Raw genomic sequence first — 25903 nt, forward strand, 5'->3', positions numbered from 1 at the left:
GACGGTGCAAATATCTTATCTCTACTTACTGCTCTGACAACTGACTGTCCCAGTCTCAGATACATTTTGTCTCCAAATGTAAGCCATGCATGGCTCAGACATTATCTGTGCTAGAATGTTGCTCAGCTGGACCTTGAGCCTACAGCACAAATAACAGCAAGTGTAGTAATCCAGCCAAGTCTTAGAGCATTTAATTTGTTGGGTTTTCTGTTAGGAGTCCCTTGATGCCCTGGAGCTGCCCCAGTAGCTCTGGGAGCCCAAAGCCAACAGCCAGAAGAATCAGTCAGGACTACCCGCAACGGCTCAGGGTAAGGACAACAACCAAAGAAAAATAAACCACCAGCCCCAAACTTACCTGCTTCACACTTCTGAATGTCCCTGTGACTTAGGATGCCAGGCTGATTTCTCCTGAATAACTAAGCTTGAATTTAAATGCCAGGACAAAAGACACATTCCTCCCACATGTCAAGAAGCATTTAACAAGACTGAAGAACCTGTGCCACACAGTGGGGGTACACACTTGTGGACAACTCTCCTGCCATAACACAGAGTTTCAAACAAGGTGGCTGCTTACACAAAAGTTTAGGCAATTTAGATTAACTATTAAGGCCCCATGTCTTGTTCTGACAAAGGAGTCCTGCAACTGTGGAAGAACTTTGGGAGAAGCTGTGCCTTAGAAGATTCTATTGTATGTATCTAGCAAATCTGAGTAGATACAGGTTTTGGAGAAAAACATTCCACCTTCTCAGCTATATGCTGATACCCAAATACCTGTATCTCCACAATGCCCAAGTACCCCCAATCAGGAAAAGACCTCAAATCCAAGAAAGAAGTAAAACAAAGTATGCAATTCAATTCATTCACAACAGAAAAAATAAAAAGGAACCACTCAGGAAGAACAAAGGAAACTCCCATCCTACTACAAACATTCAAAGCTTGGCATGGTGGCAGGGTGAAGGGCAGCTGAGACAAGAATACCTGAATATCTCATGTGTAAAAATATACAAAAGTCACTCAGCAAATACGACAGATGGCCAAATCCTACAAAGCAGGTAGTTGTGTGGCACCAATTATAAAGAAAATTGGTAATATTAAGTTGTTGTTCCTCTTATTTCAGCTTAAGTAAATAAGTGCTAAGGACATAAAGGATACATCCTCCCAAATACCAAGTTTAATCACCAAGATTAAGTCACTGTTTGAAATACATCTAAAAAATCAGTTTTGACACATACTTTCTCAAAGATAGATTTCTCAATGAAGAGATTAATTTCTCAATGAATAGATTACTATCTACTGCTGTGCAGCACTAGTCTGAGATGGGACTTGGAGAGTCCCACTGTCAGGTACCTTGATGTTATAAAAGAAACTATGCAATATAGTATTACACCGACTTTTTTGCCTACTTTTTATTATAATAAGGAAAAATATATCAACACAAGTGTTCATAAGAAAAATCATGACAAGCACATTAGCAAAACTGTTATTTATTAAAAGAGAAACACATAAAAAAATATCAAGAATCATACCCATTTGTAAGCCTTTACATCATTTCAGAAAAGACAAATTTCCTGTCTCCAGTTTTCAAATCCAGAATCAATACATTCAGTTCAGTGCAGAAGTCACAAAAGTAAACAGTGCTTGTCTGCTTCCCTTGTATATATTGGATATTTTTCAACTGCATAATTCAGTATTTTTCTCTGAACTTTCTGCCAAGGGAGGTGAATTCCATTCCACAGCGTAGCAGCATCTGACATTATTTTAATCATTCACATTCATAAGGTGTGCTTACCTTGAATATTCATGTTTCTAAAATATATAGACACACAAGGTCTGGCTGAATTGTATGCCCAGTATAAGGAAAAAATATCTAATTCAGACTCTTCAAAAGAGCCTTTGTTCTTCTCAGAAAGAGAAAGATGGGACAGCAAGTTTCATCAAACGTGATGATCAAACTGTAGGAAGAAGCAACACAATCCATGATGTGTCTTTAATTGTTAAATATATAAAGGGGAACTCTTATTCCCCCAGAACAAATCATTATTGAATTAACGTACTCTATACTAAACTTCTGGGAGTCTAAAAACCATTGTAATGCTTGAGAAAGGTATAAAGGAAATACCACAGAGCTCTTTGAAAGCATGAATGGCAAAAATGGAAAGCAGTTAATGATTGTGCAGTCTTGAAAGTACATGGGCATCAGCCAGTAGCAAGCTGAAAGCAAAAGGACACATTTCATCTCTCAGGGCATAGTTACAATCTGTGGAGTTCCTTGCCAGATGATGTAAATTGTAAACATTCATGGAATGAGATTGAAAGAGCAAGTGAGATAAAGATATAGAAGAAATCAGTGTTTCCTCAACCACCACCACCACAGCTTTGACAAAAAGAGGTGCTCCACTCAGTGGAGTTTGGAAGATCACTTTCCGGATGATTGAACTATCTGAATAGACCTCCCCAGTCATCTGGCATCAAGCGCTGTAAGACGAGGTACTGGGCAAGGTAATTCCTTGCTCTTCTCCACACAGCAAAGCAACACCCACATTGTATGGTGCATCTCTTTAGCTTTTCATAAGAGCATCTGCTATCTGGAATGAATTTTCAGTGTCGCGTGTGCTACTCCCTTCACAAGAACACAGTTTCCAGCTATTAGTTTTCAGTATTCTGTCTTGAACCACACAGCTTTCGTACACTGCAGCCCGTCTGTATCCTCAACTATGGAAGTTGCTCATGTATTTGATGTATTGATGACTTTCTTCAACTTTCTCCTTTGCAGAGCCAAGTTTAGGGCTTTGAAGAGAGTGTCCTTGCTGTTCAGAACATTGTAGCGATTCACTTCCACCAACCTGTTGAAATCATATGGCTCAAAGGTGAAGTTTAGTGTACGGTAAGGAGAATCTTTCGACTCAATAACGAAGTCACCAAAGGATTTCTCTTCTTCTGACTCACGTTTAACTCCTGTAGCAATAAGTAAATAAACAACATTAAAAATTAAAAAAAAAAAAAAAAAACCAAACCAACACACACACGCAAAATCCCCAAACAAACAGAAAACCCCACAAAACCAAACAAACCAACAAACCCCAAACAAGCCAGCTATGGTAGACTCATTTTACTTGGATTCTGCAAGGAGAATAGCACAGATAACTCCAGTGAACCTTAACTTTTTCCCCAAAGCTCCTCCTCAGAGATTCCAGTTCCTTCAGGATCCAAAATGCTTGGAAGCTGAAGGTAAAATATTATTACCCTTTCTACTCCAACTAGACTCCAAAATACAGGACTAAAATACATTTTCATTGTGATAAATTGTTTAGTGCATTCATGATTATCATGCTCAAAATAGGAAATACTAAACTAAATTCTTCCTGAAAGTGCTGTTCTACACTAAAATAAAAGACACTAAACACCGTAGTTTATGAGTGACCTTTGGAGGTTAGTATATATCCTTCAAAATATGATAACTACTGTTTCCAGCACCCTGCCACTTAAATTTAAATACCAGTCTTGAAAGATAAACATTAAAGTAAATTGCTAAAAACACTTTTGCTTGTGGCTTTTATGGAAGCAGTAATCTTGAGCCATATTCAAGCCCAGCACTGGCTGATTCCGCCTTAAAGTAACAATTTAATAATTACAGGGTAATACTAACAAGAAAGAAAGGAGAGACACTGAGCCCACTGAACTCTCCCCATCAGCACACCCAAAGGATTGTAAAAATAGCTCTTTAACGTACAGCTCCCTTACCTGGAGCTTTGTATTCCTGGAAGGTGTCATTCACCAGTGGGAAATGGAGCACAACTGGAGCCTTTGGATTATCATCATCCACAAACATGTAACACTCTTTTGGCTTCTTTTCATCTTCCTCACTCCATTCGATTTTTGGAAAAGGAATTTCCCGCTCCTCACAGTATTTCTGAGTCAATTCTAAAACCTGTTGTCAGAGAACAAAAATTATTTTGATACAATACCAGCAACAACTTGAAGATCATCTAACTACAAACCTCAAAGGGAGAGAGACTTTCAATTTAAAAAAAACAAATACATAAAATAATGAAGAGCAGAACTCAGAACTGCTACCAAACATCAGCAGTTTTCAAACGAAACTTTTTATGTTTTGTTACTCTGAATATACTCACCTTAACTTTTCTGCACTTAAAAAGCAACACTTGTATATACAGGCAATAATTTGTTTGCACGAAGAAAAATCAATAGCCACTTTTTCATTAGAAGCACACATCTAAGTAACAAGGATTATATGAGCTAAACAAATACTCTTTATTTTAGGTAACAATCTATTTAGGCTTCTGAAAAGCTTTGAATCTTACCACAGTTGTCACTTTCCATCTCCTCATGACATTCACAGTAAAAAGGATAGATTCTAATACATTCTTTCATTCTTTGTATTAGTGTTTGTATTCAACATCAACTCATCTGCTGCCATTGTGAATATGATTCTGTGCTTTCATTTTCATGTAATAATGCTCTCACCTCAAACGGAGCTTCCCAGGAATAATTGAATGACAAGATAACATCCACATCCCTCTCTGGCTGAAGTACCAAAGGAAAGGGAGAGTTGATAGAAAAGCCACCATCCACTAAATACAAGTTCTCTTCCATGGGAGTCAGCTGGTTGGGAAATGCATCCAGATGAGTGCCTGGAAGACACTCCAAGTAACACAAGTAACTATAATGACTCATTGCACACCTCTCGGTACAAGCAACAAACAAAGCTTATGCTGGGGCTATAAGAAGAAAAAAGACATTCCTACATGCACATTCCTCTAAGTCCAACCTGTAAAGTCTGATAACGAGCTTGCCTTGTATGAGAGAACATACATAGTGGATCAAATGTTTTGCTACAGTGTAAGACGACGTAAATTCCCTGACTTCAGTGGGACAAAGCTCACTTATGTTCTGTAACATCAACAGCTACAGAATATTAGCACACTATTTTATATACCAGATACACATAGACTCATTTACCTCTCCAAGCCACAAATTTCTTGACGTTAACGTAATCCCTATGAAGATACAATCCCTGCATGAAGTTGAAGGTTTCTCCACATGTGACCCGGGACTTGAAGAAATCCTCTAAGATTTGTAACAAGGGGCCCCCAGGTATAACTAAGCGAGTCTTCAGTCGTGTTGGATCGCGGAAATGGAATCTTCGGCAGTCATCTGAAGAAGCCACAGAAGGATGCAGAACGCATACAAAATACTTGCATATCTCCAACATTTCAATCATATTTTTGTCTACAATATTTAACCAGGTGTCCTAAGGCTGAATTTGTCCTCTAATAGAAAGAGTATTGTAATTAAATTTAAATGAGCTGCATATCCTATAGATGGATAATTTACCTTCCCTGTTTAAAGGGAATAGGATTACTCATAACTCATTGCCCATATTAATTTCAAACCCCCACAAAGAAACCCTTGTTACCAAGTGACAACCACTTCTGTCTCATAAGACAACAGTTATATACCCACAGTAGCGTTTACAGTAACAACAACAAAAATGTGGGGAGAAAAAACGAGGGCTGAAAAAGCAGAGAAGAAAAAAAAAAACCTCACCCCCCATGACTTACTATAAAGCTATAACATGCACCTGAGCAACTCTTCGCTTTTAATACACTCTCTTTTCACTGCTAGGGAAGCATTGTACAAATGGAGAACAATGCATATACATACAACCATCTTACCCAAGATTATAAAAATCAGGCAAAGGAGGGAACTGAAAACCTATTTTCCACCTCCTGCTTAGCAGACCAGCCTCTAGTCTTCCTCTTCGCATGAGTAAGACCCCTGCACTGGAACATGTGCTTAAGACAGCTCCCAGAAACTTACAGTCAAAATCAGACAAAAAATTTGAAAAAGGAAGAAAAGAAAGTGTACTGAAAAACTGTAACTACTCTCTTTGCTAAACGTGAAAAGGAATGATACACAGTACTAGAGATTTGCCCAAATCCATCCTTTACGCTCATCTTGAAAACCACACACAGCATATTTTTGAGTCATATTATTTGTATGATCATTCCAAAACTAGGATTGTTTTGAAAAATTCTATTATTTTAATGTATGTTCTTACCTACAACTTTGATAACATCTTTGAAAGAATCTAGGAAGCCCAGTCCTATACCAACCACCTTCAGGCAGATGTCATCCAAGCTTGCAGCAAAGGCACTGCCCCACATTCCTGCAGGAGAAATGCAGAACTTAATGCTCAAAATTTTCACAGTGTAACCAAATGGCCTGTAATTCACCTGCCATTTGCCATGGGAGAGGGCTCTCTTGACCCCTACTATTCTAATAGTGATGTTTCAGTTTAAACATTTGAGTTAATCACTTGACAAATTCTGATGTAATAATGTAATGCAGAAATTTCTCTAAGATAAAAAGCCCTTCTATCAGCAAAGAAAAGATGGCAAAAGAATGGGAAGACCTAAAGCAGAAGTTTTTGACAGGCACCTCATCACGGAGTTGTCTTGCAGACTCAGGACATCAGACTGTAAAACTATGAACCTACACCTAAACCTTTGGAGAAAGATTTGACATTTTTCCCTTCTTCAAATTCTTTAGGAAGGGACAAAAATGCATGGGTTTAAGTTGATGAGTCCCAAAAGCAGAGTAGCTCCTTTCCATCTCCCCATGTTATTTGTTACTGTAAGATCATACCTTGTAGAAAACAAATCCTAGGTTCTGGATGTTTCTGGATGAGCCGTCCCATGAAGAACTCACTGTCAAAGTCTTCTGTTCGGACAAAAGCTCCGTATTTGCGAAACCCAACTTCATAGGGAGTGAACTCACACCATTCTAAGAACAAGCCAACAGGATATTTACTCATCTCAGCGTAAACATAGGTAAAAATATTCATTTGATTTCTGTTCACAGAAGACAGACAGAAGGGAGTTTCCCTCCACTTTTCACCTTCACCGTGGATTTCCCTGACACTCCTCTCAGTGAAACTCTATCTTACACACGATTAATAAACACGCTTGTACAGGCTATCACTGACTAAATACAACCTCCTTTCTTTCTGGCTTCAAGGGGTGGAGGATATCACATCTTGCTCCATCTTGACTTCGTTACTGCAGAATAACCTACTTTATTTCCACTTCAAACCATTCTGATAGCTCCCTATTCCATCACAAATGGAAGCTATTTCACTTTTCTTAGGGTTTCTTCACACTACTTGCCATCTCTCAGAAACTATTACAATACTGCCTTGAAAATCCAATTGACCCACTGTGTCAAACTTCATTGTCTGCTTATCAAAGTGTCCCCCCATGCTTGAAAGCTTTCCACAAATACTTACAAATCAAATTCATTGTCATAAACACAGACTCCTCCAGAACAAAACAAAACAAAAAAGTGCCACAGTGGTACACAGATGAACACAAGTATTTGTGTTCCTGTCTCACTATATCTATCCTCACTTGTTGCATCATACTAGAAGTTTCAAGTGACCTGGAATAGGATTCACCTTCATTTTTTACCATAATTGTATAACCAGTAAGAATGCAGGCTGCTAAATACCACGGTTTTAATGATGCATGCTACGAGGTGGCCAATCCATCATTTTACATGAATCCTACATAAGTTGATTATCTGAGACTATAAAAGAAAGTAGGTCACCTAATTACCAAGGACTTCAAGTCTCTGATTCAGACACAGACCTGTATATTTTAAAATCTCCCCTCTCAGCTCCTGAAAATTTCAAGCACTGTCTAGCAAAACATGTGGAGTGAGCAGCAGAGTTGAGTCTCATTTCTGTTACAGCCATGATGAAGACATTTGCAATCAGGATGGTAACACTCTGCCAAGCAGTATCCTGTTGCCTCTTGCATTACCAACTCTGCTTGAGGCACATTTCCTGTTGTCAGCTACTCACTACCGCACGAACTGGATAGGTGAAAGGAATTTATGGATATTAGCCAACAAAAATAAATCTTCCGTGTTCATACCTGCAAAGTCACCACTGCTAATATTGGGCCTCACATTGACAGCTGCATAGATAGGATAGGGGTTCTGGGCCCATTTCACTGCTTCTTGCTGATCAGAAAGCTTTGATGGATCTTCCTGGTCACAAGCAAGGAAGGAGAAGCACACTTTAGCCAGATAAATTATGTACCCATACTTTGATTGATTTGAAGCTGTTGCTTACATGGCTTCACTAAGAGAAAATTGTGCTTGACAAATTTGGTGGCCTTCTACAACTGGGCCACCTGGAAAAGAAACAGCAATACACATCCAAACGTGAACTCTTTTACCTTCTGTTGTAGGAAATATTCCACAATAAGGCCCCACAAATCTGTAAAGGAAACTTTCCGTCCACTAATCTCCATTGCATTCAGCTCCTGGAAATAGTATTTCAGTCGTTCTGGGGAAAATGCTCCTGCTTTGCTGCTGGACACAGTAGACTGGGCTCTCTTGATTGCATCTTGAAGGTCTTTCTGTGACCAGTCAGGGTCTTGATACAATGTCGATAAACACCTGAAAATGCTTGCATTAACGTCATCAGAAATAATTACATTCATGTAAAACAACAGTTTTAGCTAGTTATAATTAGCGCTGCAGCAATTGAATTAAAAGCTTGAGAAGTCTAGCTAAAAGGTGAAACATCATTAAAGAGACTATAATAATGGATCTTGGAACTCTAAAATGTGATGAAAACCCTGACACCTTCAGGACAACTTCATCCTGATTGCTTATCTACCTTTGCAGGTTGTTCCAAGCACCATATGCTAGCACACATGAGCCAGTTCATAAATGTGAGTTAACTCCAGGCCATAACAACCCTGAGAGACTGGCTGACAGCAAGAGTGCTATTACATACAGCAATAGAACACAGGTCCAATTAAATGAGAAACTAGTTTGGACTATTGGCTATCCACATAAACAGATGCCTACATTCGTTTGAAAGTATGTCTCTGAATCAAAAGGGGCAGGCCAGATCACAAAGTTAGTGGAAGAATGCTAGGTACATAGGAGTTAATTTAACACACAAAGCTCTGGAAGGGAGGATCACACTTTAATGAAAACAATGTGTACTTATTATGAGGGACGATTTCACCTCAAAACCCAGGAACTGAGCTACTGAAAAATTCTAGCCGTGTCTAACACTTCAGCACATTGCTCCAATCCACCAAAGGGCAAGCCAGCGCTATTGCTCTATTCAGCCATGTACAACATTTGGAAGGTGGTGTCACAGTGGCCCATGTGGACATGTTTCCAGTGATTTGCACCACCTCAGTTATCTTGGCAAGAGCAGGGAAATGGGGAAAATTTTTGAAGTCAGGGCTCTGAGGGAACACATGGCAGTTATATTTAGGCAGGACGTTCCAATATTCAACTGCCAGGCTTACAAAAGCAGCAGTTTCATAAATTTAGCCAGTAGCTATATGGGTTAGAAGTGATAATGAATCTCTTAAGACTCTTTAGGATACCCATTAGGACTCACAGGTAAGAACTAATAAAATATTTGAATGCGTTGTCTGTTTACAGATGGCACAAATGCAGTTTTGGCCTTATTTTACATCAACACTACCACATTCACTTATAAGTTTCTGGAATCAACACTTACCAAGTAGAGCCAGAAATCCCACACAGATATATTGTAGCATCCAAAAGGCCCAGCTGCTGAAGCCCAGCAAGACTGCCATAGAATGATGTCAGTGCTCTCATGCCACCTCCAGACCCCACCACTGCTACGACTGGGACCTGCAGACAGTAGTCATAACCACAGACTTTTGAATTGCCAATAAGTTGCAGAACCTATCCCATGTAAGACTCACTCTTATAAGAGATTAAAATCTCTATTCCTATTCCTATTTACATTTCAAGTAATTTCAGAGCTCCTTTCTCTACTTTCTAATTGAAATACAAATATAAAAATATAAACCATAGCAGTGTCATCTCAGGGACAGTCACTTACTGACATTGTTACGTGTATCTGTTACTATGCATTTACTTGCGAGCCATACAATATACGCATAAGAACAAAAAAGGCAATCATCCTTACAAGAGCACCCAAAAATCACAGAGCAAGGTACCAGGCTAACCAGATGTAACAGTGTCCTCAAATGAGCAACTAATACCTCATCTTTTGAAGGGAATTCTTTTAAGTGAAGAGCCTTCCTCAGTGCTTCAGAAACTATTTTCTTCCTTTTGCCCAAAAATTCTCTCTCCTCTTTACAGAGATCAAAACCCAGCCGTATATCAAGATCCCAAGTGCTGAAATAGAAATAAAGACCAAAAAACACTGAAGTTTTGGAGCTTTTGTAATTACGGGGAAGAACAATTTCCATGAACACGCAATCTAGGTGCTGATCTGAATCACTGGATCCAAGTCTTCATGTAAATTTTAGCGTACGTCTATACACCAGCTATTTTGTAACAACAGATTTTGGAATTAAAAATGAAGCTTCTCCCTATTGCATTTCTCCCTTAGTGTCGAAATGCAAAGCTTGTGTCAAACAGTATTCCAATTAAGGTTCAAGGAACTTCACAAAGGAAGTAAAGATTCTCAGTGGGTGAAGAAGATTGTATGAAGCACGACTGAGATCACTGTGTTGACATGAATGGAGAAATAAGGGGAAGAGCGATTAGAGCTTCTGAATTTCAGAGGCAGAAGGGGACAACTGAATGCCAATAAACTTGCTATGAGTATGTAAGAGTGGAGCAGGATCTTCAGTTAATGATTATATACCAAATGACCCTTACTTACTAGCCAACTGCTCAGTTTTGTGTATTATTCTTTCCTTATCACTTCCTGTATTTTATAGTTCAAACTCTTCACACACTGAGATGTCCTTTCCTACAGCACTGCACATACTCTCAAAACAATCTGTACCTAACAAAGCTATTCAATATTTACATCATCAGCTATTAGGAACACAAAATTTGTTCAGATTTCAGCAGGGCTGACACCAATCCAATAGGTAGCATCTGCACAGTGAAAAGACACAGCCTTCAGAAGTAAAACAACCAGGTATTTTTCCTGAATCTGTCCCAAGAGAACAATGCAGGCAACAGGCCTCCCCAGAACAGTGGAGAGAATTACTCAGCTTCCTCACTATGAGAATAAAGACCTTTCCTCATTTTTAGAGGTCCTTGAGGTTCCCACTCACCTCTCTTCAGCTTTAAAACTCATATCCAAACTTTGTCCCTGTGAAAAGAGAGCACATATCTTGCAATTGACAGTAACTACGCAGGTGGAACTATTAACTAGAGGTTATGACATCAGCAGGGTCACTTGATACTAACCAAAACAGCAGTTTCACCCACAAAACTACACCTCTAGAACACCTTCTGTTGCAGTATTTCAGACATTATGAATAGTTTTCACAGAAATTAAAAACATAAACTCAGAGAGCAGGGTGGAAAAAAATATTTCTTCTGCAAGCTGCTTGATTTTCTCCTCTGATATTTTAATTTCACACCCTAACAGCCTTTTTGCTTTGGAAAGTGATGAATTCTATTCATCACTTATTCTGAAAGACCCAACCATGAAAACATTTTTAGAAGAATTGCACTGAGTAATCTCAGTGTTTCATTCTATATATCCAAGGAAACCCCACTCCTAAGAATCATGTGAAGCTTAACGTTTCAAATGTCTGCAGGCAAAGGGGAGGAAAAGTTACCCCAAGCATGTTAAAACAATTTCCAAATGTTGACATTACCTCTCCCAGAGAAACGATTCTATCAACTTTTTGTCCAATAGGAAGGGAATTAACTGGTACAGTTCCCAATCCCAGAACTGTAGTATGCTTTTCAATATCGTTCATACCATCCTATTAAAAAAGAAAATGTTATTTGAGCTCTCCAGATAAAAGTTAAAGATCTGTCTTTCACATGTTAAAACAGCAAACAAACTTTAAGTTCATTATAAATAAACCTTTCCCAAAAGTCTAAGACTTTCAAGATCATCCTGCTCCCTGCTTGACAGATCTTTGCTGGGATTATTTCTGTCACTCAAATAGCTTCTCTTTGTTGGTGGTGGTTTGGTTTCTTTAATATAGTTGTCTGTCACAAGCAAAAAATCTCATGGGCCATACTGGAACCAATAATCACAATGAATATTCAGTTACTCCTATGGGATAGACACACAGCATCGGTACATGTAGCAACTGAAGTGACAGACAAAGCTAAAGAAGTCTTTGCAAGTGACAAGTCCTCTACAAGTTTCTAACAGAAAAGACCTGCTACAGAGTATTTCAACTGTGAAAGTAAAGATGTGATCCATGTAGCAAGCATATGCAGATTCAGATTTTTTTAAACCCCAAATTTGAACAGATTTTCAAATGTTGGGGAGGGTATGCTTCTAAGACAAGTTCACCTCTTTACCCAACATCAAACATCCAATGCAAAGTCTGACATTTTTATTCCTTTTTTTAAATAAAGGACAGTAGTGTGTAAAAAGCAGTGATAGTGAAAAACATCTCTCTGCCCATACATTCCTAATGCATAGCCAGAAAAACAATACATTTATTTGGCTTAGAAAATTCTGATCTGAGCAGTTACAACATCAACGAGTTAAGTTGGAACAAAAAGGTTTATCTGGAAGTGATTAGTAACCTTCAGAATAGATGGTCCCTAGCACCACATACATATAGTACTCCACAAGAAACTTGCTTCCAGTGCAAGCTTTTGACATCCATAGGTACCTGAATAATATACTGACATCCCTGAACATCTGAAGAAGTCCCTGGTCCTCTTAAGATCAAATTAAGGCTGTCTGATTTATGTTTAAGGACATTTTCATGGAACAAAAGGCACTGGTTTCAGGTTGGATTTATTCAAAAGTCAGCTGTAAACTTTGTAGCAGTCAGCATGGACGCTTACCTGTAGGACAGATATGGTTTGCTCCAGCTCCACTTGCAGTTCTGGCCAAATTTCTTTATCCACATGAAAGACAAATGAGGTTCCATAATCCTTGCTGTCTGGTCCCAACGGAATATGCAGCTGCTTCTGATATGCCCCTGGAACAGACACCTTGACCTCACAGCTCCCTGTGCATTAGATTAAGAAGTTTAGACTACAGGAGACAAATAAATGTTGAAAATCAGATACATGTTAAGTGTAACTGAGACTATAAAAACACAAACAAACGGTCGCCTGCCTGATTCCCAGTGGAAGTGACCCAGTATTATTTAGTATCAAAAATAAAAGGAAAATTAACTTAAAAAGTAAATTTTGTAGTCAGTAAATAAAAATGCAGTGTGTAGACAGAGAATCAAGTCTCCCCTCTCTCCCAAGAAACAAATATGCTGAAAAGTAGATCTGACAAACCCTGCAGGTAGCCCTACCTTGCTGTTCTTTGTCTTTGTTGACAGTGCCTTGCAGAGACAAGCACGGATGAACCTATGAAAAGAAGAAACTAGCTCTGATTATGACATTTTAGTTCACTTCTTTGTTGAAGCTTAATCCACCTACTATACTAGGTGTAGACATACACCCGCAATCTGCCAAAAACACATTAAAGATTATTTTGATCTTTCAAACAAAGAACAAGTTTTATTTCAGCAGGATTGGATTATTTTCTCTTGTTCCAAAATCAAAACCACCATTCCTATTCCAGTAACCGAGGTTTTTCACAACCAGGACTTCACAGTTACAAGTTCTCAACACCTGGGGTTTTTCTGTTGGTTTACCTTTTTTAATGCATGTTTGAGTACCTCTCCAGAACCTGGCAGAGAGGCAGAAGCTGGAGAGAAAAGGAACTATTTAGAAGCAGGAGTAGAATTCTCAGCAATTCTTGTCCTCTTGTCCTACTGAAAACCTCTTGAAGGAGTAAATCCCAACATATATGTAATTGACTTCCATGTACTCACCACAAGGACCCCATTGGTCAGTACCTTTGTAGGGGCATCTGAGCTGTGAAAGGAAGAGATGTAATATTAGGATTTTTTTTAAATTTGTTTCATCCTACTTTACAAACTAAATGCCTGGATAAGCATGGGGGAGAAAGGCCCTCGGTGTGTGAGATCTATGCCAACTAGACCAATACCAAGAATATTTCCCTACACAGAACAATGGGAAGAAAATACTCAAGAAACATGTGCTATAAGGTCTACCCATCTCAGTTATTTTGATAACCTAGAGAAAAGCTGAGTTTAGATAGACTATCAGAAAGATAAATTATTCACCTGTTTATATTGCAAGGTTAACTGTGAAAGCTTTCCACTCTTTAGTAACCCATCCACAAAATCTTAATTTCCTTTGCAATGCTGTCATTCCCATGATGTCCAGCAAAATTTTCTTTATTGATAACCCAAAAATTTTGGTGACTGGATCTTTAAGGATATTTGTGATCAGCCATTGGTGAATCAACTTGAACACCACAGAGAACTGTAAAGCATTAGCCTTTTTATAGGCAAGACTGTCCCTGCAGAGAAAGAGCAACTAAAACAACAAATCTACAGAGCACAAGTTCATTCAGCTCTTCAGGTAAGACTCACCATTTCTCCAAGTAAAACTCTACATCCAGCTCTTCATTAGCCTTTGAAAATAAAAGTTGAATACAGGTGACCCTTGATTTTGAATGTAATTATGATAAGTTTTTCCAAGAGATTAAGCTTTCTTCCCATCATAAACCATAGTAACTATTTTTGTTGCTTTGACAAAAGCTCCAGTGAAATTATGGAAGGTTTAAATTTATGCCTTTTGCTGTTTTCTTTAAAGATTCCTCTCCTCCCAGACATACCCCCTCTGACCAGACACATCTACGTTTGAGGACACAAGTGCATACAGTGAGAGCTGGGTCTCAGATGCATTGCTCTGCTAATGAGAAAAAAAAACCCTCCTCTGGCTCAAGTACCACTGCAGCACCATCTCTGCAAACAGCTTCTACATGAGGCTTTGTGCTTCTCCCATTTGTTATTTCAGCAGATTGCCTTCTTAGCTCATTGCTGTCTTTGTCTTGTACAGACATTGATCCACCCATCTTTTCCCCTACCATATCTTACAGTAAATTCTTGATACCACACCTCATGCAGCTTTTAAAATAATGAAGTAGAAGCCAATCTGGGTAATTGTCTTTACTGAAGTTGAAGTTTCTGGTTCCACAATTACTGATCAAGATGGCTTAAGCATTCAGCAATCAAGATAGAGTTAGTGGGAACAAGGGAGTTACTAAGCTGCTTTCTATGAACACAAATCATTTAGAGTGCCTGTGACACTGATCAACACCTCCCTGCTAACTGCATACCAGTTAGTCTGCTTCTGAGTACACCAACAGCACTGAAGCCCAGTTTCTCAAGAAAACACATCATTAGCTCACCTTTAATCCAGACCTATTGTAGCAATGTGTTTGAGGAAGTTACAAAAGAAGATCAGGCCAGTGATGTGGCTTTAGCTATGTAAAACCAAGCTACCTTGTTGCAAGTCCATAAACAAGTGCACAAGGACTGAGAGCAGCTCATATGCACATGAAGCATACATGAAGCAGAGGTTGAAGGTCACTGAACATAACTCAGGGAAAATAAGCTTTTCTTAGGCATTGCACTTGTTAAATATAGAGGTAACACTTGCAGCAACAAACTTCTCCACTGCAAAGTGATGATCAACTATATAGGAAAGTCTGCAGTCCACACAACAACAACTGCTGACTACAGAGGCCTTTCATTTTAAACCCAGTTTATGCCCCTATAGTCTCCTGAAAAATCAATTCCCTTTAAAGGTGTTTTAATATCTTCTGAAAGACAGCAGTTTCATTTAGCTGGGTATCCCAAAGACTGTGGAACACACACACACACACAAAAAAAAATCACTAGGGATTTTAGAAACATCTCAGTTGACAGTAAAACCATACAAAACATAAATGCATCAGGAGTCATCACCTCCTGATGCTTCTTCTCCTTCCAGCTTCTACAGCAGAGATAAATCAACCAGCATGTACTACATGATTTCTGTAACGATGAGCTGCAGCTATTCATAGCTGACCCAGGAAGAAGCCAGGGACTAACCTCAGGGTTCAACTTGAAAGTGCGCAGCAGGGGCTGACCCAACTTCATGCCCGCTACATCAAAGACAATAGATGTAAGCTCATCGCTGACGAGGACATCCTTATCATAAAGCGTCAATTCCAGAATGTTCTAAAAACCAAAGAGAACCAAACAGCCTCAGACGAAAAGACAAAAACACTTCCTCAAACCTGAGCAGCTGTATACAATAGACATTTTATGCATTAATCAATATCTTTCCCCTTTCCCACTCCTGAAGAGAATTTGCTATTTCCAGCAGGGCTTACAGCATAGTTCAGCAAAAAGCTCCTAGTTGACAGCATTTAGCTAAAAGATTTTCTAAGGCACATGGCAGTACTCTCCACCAGCTTCAGGCACAGATTTCAGCATGATCCAGTCCAGGATGTTATAGGGACCTATCACTTCCTGCTCAGCACTGTCTCAGAGCAGGTAAGCCCAGCAGAAACTAGTTGAAATAGACACAGTGAGTACATATGGCACCCACAAAAAAAGGCCTTGTAGCAACTAGATTTCATGGAAACAAGGCTGAACTTAGAATTTTGTGCTGGCATAGCCTTGCAGCACTAACTAGACTGAGACCTCATGAACCCACAGGAGAAGAAAAAGCTCTCACACTCTAGAGCTTAGTTTGCAATTTTCTTATCATTTAAGTCAATCACCATTTCACCTTTGTCACCAACCATTATGGAAAGGTACTCCAGTAAGGGGGATAGTTTCTTGTTAATAAATACCTTATTCCAAAGTCTAGGATGTTATTCAAAGCAATAATGCCAGACTAAAACTAACCTTTTAAAGTACAGTTTCCTTCCTCTATCATTAGTGTCTACCTTGAGAATGAACAGTGACAATCTGAAGATTTTATTCAATATTCTATGAATCCTGCTCAGGCATCAGACAGACATACTGTCCCTAATAGTTTGAATTTTGCTTTTCTGAACCATAGGAAGTGAAGGCAGAACTTGACTGAATGAACTAAGTGGCAGTGTTTGAAATATAGTTCCCATTATCCTCACTCAGCCACTTGGCTGTGTAAGGTAGAGCTACAGGAAGGCAATAGCTACTCTGTGAAAGTAGATGCAATCCTCAGATAGGAACTTGCTTTATCAAGGAATTTCCTTGAACTCTACCAAGTAGTGCCATAACTTCCCTTTCCTGAGTTGCATCACAAGGATGTTTATGGAAAATTCTAGCTGCAATTTACATGAGAGTGCAGTTACAAACTGCTGTGGTTATCACTGGACATGCATAGTGCAGCTTTTTGTGCCACTAAAGATCGACACCTTACAAGCAACACTGGTTTTGAAGGTAATAAAGATCCCTTGGTTTTGAAGTAAGCAAGCCAGTACACAAGTGCAGGTAGACTAACCACCTCCACAAAGCACATTCCTTACCTTGACAGCAGTATGGATTCGATACTGGAAAGTTTCATTCCATTCTGGGTTATCAGAGTTGTCAACAACCTGAGTTCGGAAGACTGTAGGAGATGCAGTGGGTAGCTTTAGTTCCACATAGCAGTCTGCCTTAGACACTAGAGCGGAGAGTGTAGGGACAGACATCAGAACAACTTCAATCAAACATACTCTTTCCTATGAGCTCCTCATTTTCTAGATCTCATTGCACCATAAAAAGTGCAAATTTAAGGCTGGACTTGTAAAGCAAAAGCCTTTAATGAAGTACATGTCTTTAAAAAGCAGCAAATTGAACACTGGGTACCTATATACCTTTCTGGTTCATCCAAACCATAAAGCCCTTCAGGAAAGAGACCACTATTCAAAAGGAGGAAGATCAGCTTTTCAAAAAAAGATTACTGCTAGTATTGGGACCATTGTCTCTTGTTCTGTCACTGGGCATGACTGAAAGAGTCTGGCTCTATCTTCTTAACACCCTCCTTTCAGATACTTGATCAATAAGATTCCCTGAGCCTTCTGTTCTGCAGCCTTTCCTCACGAGAGATGCTCCAGCCTGTTTACAGTCTTACTGGCCCTTCACTAGACTCTCTTCAGTGGCACCAGTATCTCTCACTAGTGGAAAGCCCTGAACAACTGGAGTAGACACCCTATTCCAGATGCAGCCTCACCAGTGCTGCGCTAATGTTGAGTAGAGGGGATCACTTTGCTTGTCCTGTTGGCAATGCTCCTCTTAACGCAGTCCAGGATACTGTTACCCTTCCTTCCAGGAAGGGCACATTGCTGGCTTATGATCAGCTTGCTGTCCACCAAGACCCCCAGGTCCTTTTCTGCAAAACTGAGGTACACTTCACCCCATCATCCAGATCATTAATGAAGACATTGAACAATATGGGACCCAGAATTGACCCTTAGATGATACCACTAGTTACTGGCTTCCAGCTAGACTTTGTGTCAGTGATCACCACTCTCAGAACTCTGCCATTCAGACAGTTTTCAATCAGACTCCCTGTCTGCTCATCCAGTCCATACTTCATCAGCTTCTCTATGAGAATCTTACAGGAGATGGTGTCAAAAGTCTTACAAAAGTCCGAGTAGACAATATCCATCACTGCTATACCCTCCTCTAGTCTGGCTAAGAGCTGAGCTTTCTGTTTCCATTTCCTAAAAACAACAGACTGTCTCAGTCTGTCCTTCCAGTTTATGACCCTTTAACAGTGCAAGCATGGGAACCACTCTTTACTGCAGTTGAACAGAAAGGCCATAAAAAGAACTTCCTTCACAGTGTGATTCTAGGCCTCAACCTTCCAGGAGGGTTTTCCATTCCCTGAACAGTCGTTTAGCATTCTTGTAGTTCAATGTTGGAATTCAGATATAAACTTTAGGCAGGCAAACTACCTTACTGTATTAAATTTGAATGAATTAAATCTCAAATTAGTTTTAAAGATCAAAATGCCCCAAACAGCCCCTACTCAATACAGATGAGTAAAAAGAAGGGAATATTTACCATGCTATCAAAACCAGGAACATGTAAAAAGTAGTTTCTCTTTGAATCAGTCAACCACTTACCTCCTGAAAAGCTTCAATGACATAAACAAAATAGCAGGCATGTGAAAGAAAGCACTACTTCAACTGAGAAAATAAACATTTGGAAGCTAGAACTGGAGACTGCTACTTCCAGATGTGAGAAGAGTGCTCAGGAGGAGCAAGGGTGAAATTTGTCATGACTAGAGGACTGAATCAGACAAAGGAACACAGAACAGGCCATAGTAGGACATGTAAAGGAGCAGGGAAGGAAAATATCACCAGGACTTACCTGACATTGTTCTGCAAAGTAGCAGAGTTAATCTGTAGCTTGGCCCCACATCAAACTATTAATATATATGTAATGCTTTACAAGAGAAGCCTTTGTTCAGACATAAAAGTAGTACACTATATCTACATAAGAAGTTCCCGTAACAATGCTACCTGCGTCACAGGTATACACTGAACAAACCACCTGTTTTCATAATATCTTTATGAAATACTTACACAGATCTGTACCCTTGATGTTTCTGGCTCGGAGAACTTTTACCGTTAGGTTGTAGTAAGGGTGCTTCTCCCACTGAAAAGAAGAAGAGCAAGCTCAGCATGTTACCAAACTGCAATACCTGTTCTATAACCGCACTAGTATCAGTCCAGAGAAATGGATCATACCAGCCAGAACAAAATAAGCTATTCATGAGTCTGTTTGGGAACGTATGCAGCACTTTCGGTGTCCTGGAGGAAGATTAAAGGAGTCTAGAAGGAAACTCCATTCCCTTTCAGCACAACGAGTGATGTCTTAGGGTAACTCCTCATAGACTTTAGAAAATAAGTCCCTTATTTAGGGTTTCCTCTAATTATAGATCAATTTTGCTTCATTAGTTCATTCCTGCTGAAGGATAAAGAGATACTGAAGCTGCTCAAATAATTTTAATCATGCCTTGGATAGCTTAAGACTACTTGCCAAGGGCACATGCATGCTTGAGTAATAGCAGACATACAAGAATCTTAACAGCATGGTCTAAAGACATAGAAAGCACGCACTGTTCACAATGCGGGAAAACCCACTTTCTTGTAAGAACACATACTTCCTGGCAGTTTGAGCAAAAGGCAAACCTTAAATTCCTTTCCATTCTGGACCGTTGCTGGTATCAGCACTCTAAATGTACACACCACTTTACCAGCACAGATCAAGATGTAATCCTTGCTCTTGAAAGCTTCTGGGAAGCTATTTTTTTGAAAGTAATATTAGTATCTAAGTGCCCAGATGTGAAGAGGAAAGAAAAATACTCTGACTAGAATCTAGAACCCTAGAAGATCATGAAGGACAAGTTGGGGGAGGGCAGGGGAAGACAAGAGAAAACAGCTTGAAGGGATTTAGTGCTGAGACTGCACAGAAGCAATTGTGTAAGGCTTATGACCTGAATGGGATTCTGCCTTGTTTCCATCAGCTGTGACACAATCCTGGCCAGCTAAGAATTTCTTCTGTTTTTAACTCCCATTTCAAAATGCTTTTCGTAAGTGGTTGCTACTTCACATTCATTATTTTCTAGATGGTTGGCTTGAGACCAGAGTTTGATTTCAGATACACTCAGTATTCACCTACAACTGAATTCAACAGGATCTCCACTTACAACGAAATGCTGCAGAGTGCCAAACATTACATATCGCTAGCTAGGATCTCGAGGAAACAAATGAACCCTGGACTCTGAAACTCTTTTCAGTATTCTTCATCTGACAAATGGAACTGTACTGTTTATTAAGCAGTCACATACTTTGAGAATTTTCCTTATTACTTTACCATACTTGCCAGCTTTTGCAAAACAGCATTTGAGCAACACAATAAAACCATGACATACATAGTATACTGAACATCTGTGTACTGAGTACCATTCACCCTGACCAACAAGCAAAGGGTAAAAATTACATGCATTGTCTAAGATACCTCACACACAGGAGCCAAATTAAATTTGTACAAATAAACTCCAATTATACTATTACTCTTAAAGGGTTCTTATTTGCAACTTTGACATGTTGAAGGTATTTTTTCCCTCACTTGGTTCTGGGAACAAGACATTTCAGCAATAGCTCTACCCTTCAGGACTCTAGTTTTTTCTTCTATTTCAAATCATTCCTAATCACCCATATTTTGTTCAACCTCTGACACTAGTTTCTCAGGTAAAGCCTGACCTCCTTTCTACCTCATTGAGTTGGGCAGTGGACTACACACAGAAATTCAAGATTGCATATATTAATCTCAGCAACTTCCTAAAGGTGCTGCAACTCTTCATGTTGTTGAGAAATGAAGGCACATAATCACACCCCCACTGCTGTCAAAGCAATTTTCACTCATGTATCCTGACTATCACCTGGTACTCAGACACTATTAGCAGAGGAAACACAGAACACCCTGAAGATATCATGTCATTTTACCACACGGCATCTGTCAACAGATAGTCACATGTTCAAAAGAAAGTCCTTTCCAAAGGTCTCTAACAACCTTTGATTTGCAGTCAGTCATTACACAGCTGAGGATAAATTATGATCGGGGTGTGGAAAATGTAAGGGTACATTACACAACACACATTTCACTGTGCTCCCAAGCCTGTGCGATCAGTCATGCCAGAACCTTCCTATGTGCCTTTCCTAATTATCTTTTAGCCAAGGCACAGCAAGGTCATAACATGTTCCAAGGTGAACCTTGCAAACCAGTGAAGCATGAGAGTATTGGGTATGTTCTATCTGAACCCATCAGGGAAAAGGCAGGCAAATCTGTTTGGGAAATGAACAGTAAATAATAACAGATCTACCTATACCAGTGTACATGACAGCATACCAATGCAGGCAACAGTGCAAGCAACCAATTCCTACTTTGCAGTTAAACGATTTTTCAGAGTCACCCCTTTTCCAGAGCTCAGGAAAGGGCATTTGAGGCAAAAAAATAAAAACTCAAAATCCTTAAACGAGTGTATAAGACTTGGATTTTCACACATTCAATCCTGCTAACAACTGTCTGTATCCTTCATCTAAACTGAAGGCGTTGATGCGGCAGCAAGCAACTGCAGAACAGGTTATCCCAGTAGTCTCTACCCTCAGGCAGCTCCGAATACCTGCTTTAGAGTGGGATGTAAGTGCTGGCATCCACTCCACATCTCTCAGTGGATGCAGAGGACTCACCATAAGCATGCCAGTTTCATTACAAAAATGTTGTCAACAGCAAATAAAAATGTAACTTCTAAGCCATATCCTCCTTCGTGTTCACAGCTACCAAGCAAATCAGGTAGCTCCAAGAAATGTCCAGTTTACCAAGGGAGCACTTTCTCCCCAGCTTGTTCCTGCTCCCAAGTAAACTCTGCTGCACATAATTCCCTTCCTTGTGGCCAAAGTGCCCAAGTTTGCTTTTAAATCCAAAAGCAAACTCTTGGTTCTCTTAGGCACTCCCTTGCACTTCCCTTCTCCCCCAGAAATGTGCACCCATAGACATGAGAGGAGCCCACAGACCCAGCCCTAAGAACCATGGTCTTTGGAGGGCTAGGTTTATAATCAGTCAGGTGATCTGAGCAGTGCTAACAGCTCAGTATCGCAACAGCAGTGGCAAACACTGGGCTTGCTCCCACTTTATTGTTGTTTGTCTTTAGTGTGTGAAACTAAGACTAGACTTCAGAAATTAAGGAGAGATCTGATCACACTGAATTCACCTACAAAGCCAAAAGGGTGATCTGCTGCACCATGCCTCACTCAATACAAGATTTCTCCCCACTAGTCAACACAACTTTGCTAAGCTATATTGAATTTTTATTTATTTCCATAATGAGCACCTGAGGGGAAACATCACATCCAGTGGTTTATGGGTTAACGGACATCATAACAGACTAACACTAGTTTCTTCTAGCCCAATTTCCCAACTACTAAACAACAACATTAACAAGAAAGTCAACAAGATGGTTTTTATCACACAGCAACAAGTGTAGAGATGACATTTAATCGTGGTATTTAACAGTCACCTCAATTTTAAGTTGTAGATTTTAGCGGGGGTGGAAGAGGACAGGTAATCAGATGACAGATCAGATCTCCTAGGCAAAGGCTCCTTCACAAACACTTAGTATAATTCAAAACCAAGGTTATTAGCCACACCATCTTCTACAGTGGAATGATTATATACCAGTTAAAGGACAAACACAGTGAAACCCCTTTATCTAATGTGGTTGCTCTGCATTATGAACAGGAGGTGATGTCATCATTAATCTTCACCTCCTTTAGATCATTAAGCCTGATGGGATAAGGTAGAAAGCAGAAAGGAAGAGAATGGTAACCAAGGATATCTTGCAAGAAAACAGCTAGACACTGTTTTATCTCTCCCCCAAATTAAGCATCAGCTTAATTCTGTTCCCCAAAAAACAAGGAAACAGACCTGCTCTGCCTTGTCTCACACAGATTCTGAATTTAATAAAAAACAAGATCTCCATTAGCATTACTCTTGTCCAAAATTTTCCCCTAATGATAAACTTTTTGATTAACTCCTGCAGAAGTGGAGGACTGGTTTTCCACACGGGCAGTAGCAGAAGTCACTGCCAGACACATCGGCTAAGGAATGCTGTCTTACCCGCCTGTGGTAAAACCCAATCTCTTTCCTCTCCTTCCTTTGGAAAAGCACAGCTGCCAGAACAGGAAGGACTCTGGGTGGAATCGTGCCCCGCAGCACCTCATGGAACATGGGAAAAACGTCCCGTCGTCGCCACAGAAAACCTGAGACAGGGAAACACAGAGAATGAAGAGTCCCCAGACACGCGGCTGTGAAAAGCTGCGTGTCACAGGCTCACTCTGAAGTCTTGGGCAGGACTGGGCTGTGCTCCAGCTGTGGGAAGCAGAGGTGTGGCCTGCGCTTGCCAAACAACCCACTTCGAAACCTCACTGCCAGGTTTTCCAAATATTGGTAAAAGATAAGGGCAGCAAAGCAGCACCCAACTGGGAAGCTCTGGGTAGGAGGAAGCACTGCTCCGTGATCAAGCCACAACCTCAAAACCTCCAGTCCAGATTCAGAGAGTTCTAGCAACCCAATCTTAGACTTGGCCATTTTAAACCCTTCCAGAGTTTCAGCATAGCCTAAAAGAGTATTTTTAAATAGAAAGAAATTTCCATCTTACAAGCTTGAAGCAAAGCCAAACTTCTCATTGACTGTAGCTATTCACAGAAGTTTCAGAGAGGCCTGAGTGGTGACACTACAATTTGGTCTGCATTAGGATGCCTCAGAGAATATTGATTCATCACCATGTTTAACTTCTCACTGCGTGAGCAGCCTCCACAAGTCCCCCCTTCATTCTCATTTCCATGTAGCACAATCCTGATTCTTCAACCAAAGGTTCTTGAAAAACTGTACAACTGATAGGGAAGATTTTTTATGAGCCTTAATGGGCCTTAAAAATAATACATAAGTAGTAAAGGAATTTTTTTTATTGGAAGTGATCAGTTTATTAACAGCTGCTGACAGTTGGCTTGATCTGGAGCTTTTTATTCAGGAGCTTAAACTGAGGGAGCAGACCGAGAAACAAACTCAGAGTATTTCAACAATTAGAAAGTGGCAGAGAATGTACGAAAGCCAGTAACACAACATGTAACCAGCCCCACACAAACATGAGAATGTGACACATTCTCAGCAAGGTCCCATTCATTAATCATTTCCTGTCATTAGTGTCAGTCACTAGATCAGAATTTAAGAAAATTAAGCATAGGCACCAGCATCTGCAACACAAACAAGTCAGTACTAGTTAGTCAATTCACAGACTTAAGAGCCAATGCACAGGCAAAAAGCACACATAATACCATTGCAAAACAGCCAGCAACTGCTGTAAAGCTCTTATGTAGTACTAAGTAGTATGGTAGACACTGGGCTGAAAAAGCAAGTTCTTTGCATTTCTACATACCACTGCATTGGAAGTGAAGGACTGTCACATTAGGTTTTATTTATCTTTGAAAAACTGCAGAACCATAAGTTGGATTTATTTATATTTAATCTAATATATAGCTTGACTGTAAATCACAGGAAAATTGAGGCAGCCTCACATAGTAAGCTAACATGGAGAAATCCATGAAGAGTTTATTCTGAAGAGTTTATTACAGGCAGCATATAAAGCCTGCATTTTATATAGTGAGTGCCCAATTGCATTTAAAATCAGACTTACCTGCCTTTTCCTGAAGTTTTCTTTTCTTCCACTGAAATCTCAGTAGAGATCTCATGTTTACGGAATTTCTCTTGAATTTCTCTCTCAAGAAAAACTGAAAGCTCTTTAGAACAGATGTTTAAGAACTGTCTCATAGTCAACAGATCACCCATTAGCACCATTTGTGTGCAGTGTTAGCTATCTGCAGACACGGTTGACAGACAACTTCATAACCAGAAAAGCTACTTGGTTTTGTCATTTTTTATCAGACTAAGAAAACAAGCAAGCAAACTGGCATCAAAACATGAGGCAACAAAGATGGCCTCACTCCTGGTAACTTTACTTCTGCTTGGATTAGCAGCCCCATAGTGGTAAAGGTAGATGTACATCTATATTTTATTCAGTTCTATTTTTGTCAGCAAGCATGAACAAATGACACAATCACCAACTGTACTATACAGTACTTAAAATGTGCGTTGGTATCACAAGGGACCCCTGTTGCTCCCATTAGCAGCACTAAGAGGAGAGCTGATACGCAGTGCAAAACTAGTAGAGATTAAGATTCCAAAGGATGCTATCAAGGTTTCAGTTGGGGGGAAGAGGGGACTTGGTGGGTTGGTTTTCTGCAGAAATATCAACATACTCAACTGTCCAACATGAAGACAAAAGACTTCTTCAGTGCTGGTATCTCCCATTTCTACAGAATGGGAAAACTGAAGATCTATATTCTACTTCCAACCCTAGTCTATGACCTACAATTCAAGCAACTGAAAAATCTGTGTATCTAAACACTTCTTGATTTAATCACAGAGCTCAGCATCCCTCCCACCCCAAAACA

At 39.8% G+C, this 25903-nt stretch overlaps 1 protein-coding gene across 6 annotated transcripts; it reads right to left on the reverse strand.

Moving 5' to 3' along the window:
• Positions 1-1520: 1520 nt before the first annotated feature.
• PLA2G4F (phospholipase A2 group IVF) lies at positions 1521-25237 on the reverse strand. 6 transcript variants are annotated; one of them, XM_030482478.1, is made up of 21 exons: positions 24047-25237; positions 23511-23653; positions 19415-19487; positions 17369-17505; positions 15960-16088; positions 14454-14494; positions 13827-13869; positions 13302-13356; positions 12838-13004; positions 11676-11786; positions 11124-11161; positions 10092-10224; positions 9578-9714; positions 8265-8487; positions 7959-8073; positions 6670-6807; positions 6083-6190; positions 4981-5175; positions 4486-4652; positions 3742-3928; positions 1521-2955 (listed from the first exon to the last, which is right to left on the reverse strand). In XM_030482478.1, exons 2-21 carry the CDS (start codon positions 23619-23621, stop codon positions 2726-2728), a joined length of 2538 nt encoding a protein of 845 aa, XP_030338338.1. In that variant the 5' UTR covers positions 23622-23653; positions 24047-25237; the 3' UTR covers positions 1521-2725. The 6 variants fall into 6 exon arrangements, with proteins under 6 accessions (XP_030338338.1, XP_030338337.1, XP_030338339.1 ...); XM_030482477.1 differs by having other exon boundaries at positions 10092-10227; XM_030482479.1 differs by lacking the exon at positions 15960-16088 and having other exon boundaries at positions 10092-10227.
• Between the last annotated feature and the right edge of the window lie 666 nt (positions 25238-25903).

This window comes from Strigops habroptila, chromosome 4 (genome assembly GCF_004027225.2).
Source record: "Strigops habroptila isolate Jane chromosome 4, bStrHab1.2.pri, whole genome shotgun sequence".
Lineage (NCBI taxonomy): Eukaryota > Metazoa > Chordata > Aves > Psittaciformes > Psittacidae > Strigops > Strigops habroptila.

Coding starts and splice junctions, on each gene's coding strand:
- PLA2G4F (XM_030482477.1), bottom strand. CDS start 23,621: ATGTTCCATGAGGTGCTGCGGGGCACGATTCCACCCAGAGTCCTTCCT. Junction 13,357..13,826: donor TGACCAATGGGGTCCTTGTG/GTGAGTACATGG, acceptor TTCTTTTCATAG/GTTCATCCGTGCTTGTCTCT. Junction 5,176..6,082: donor AGATGTTATCAAAGTTGTAG/GTAAGAACATAC, acceptor TGGCTTCTTCAG/ATGACTGCCGAAGATTCCAT.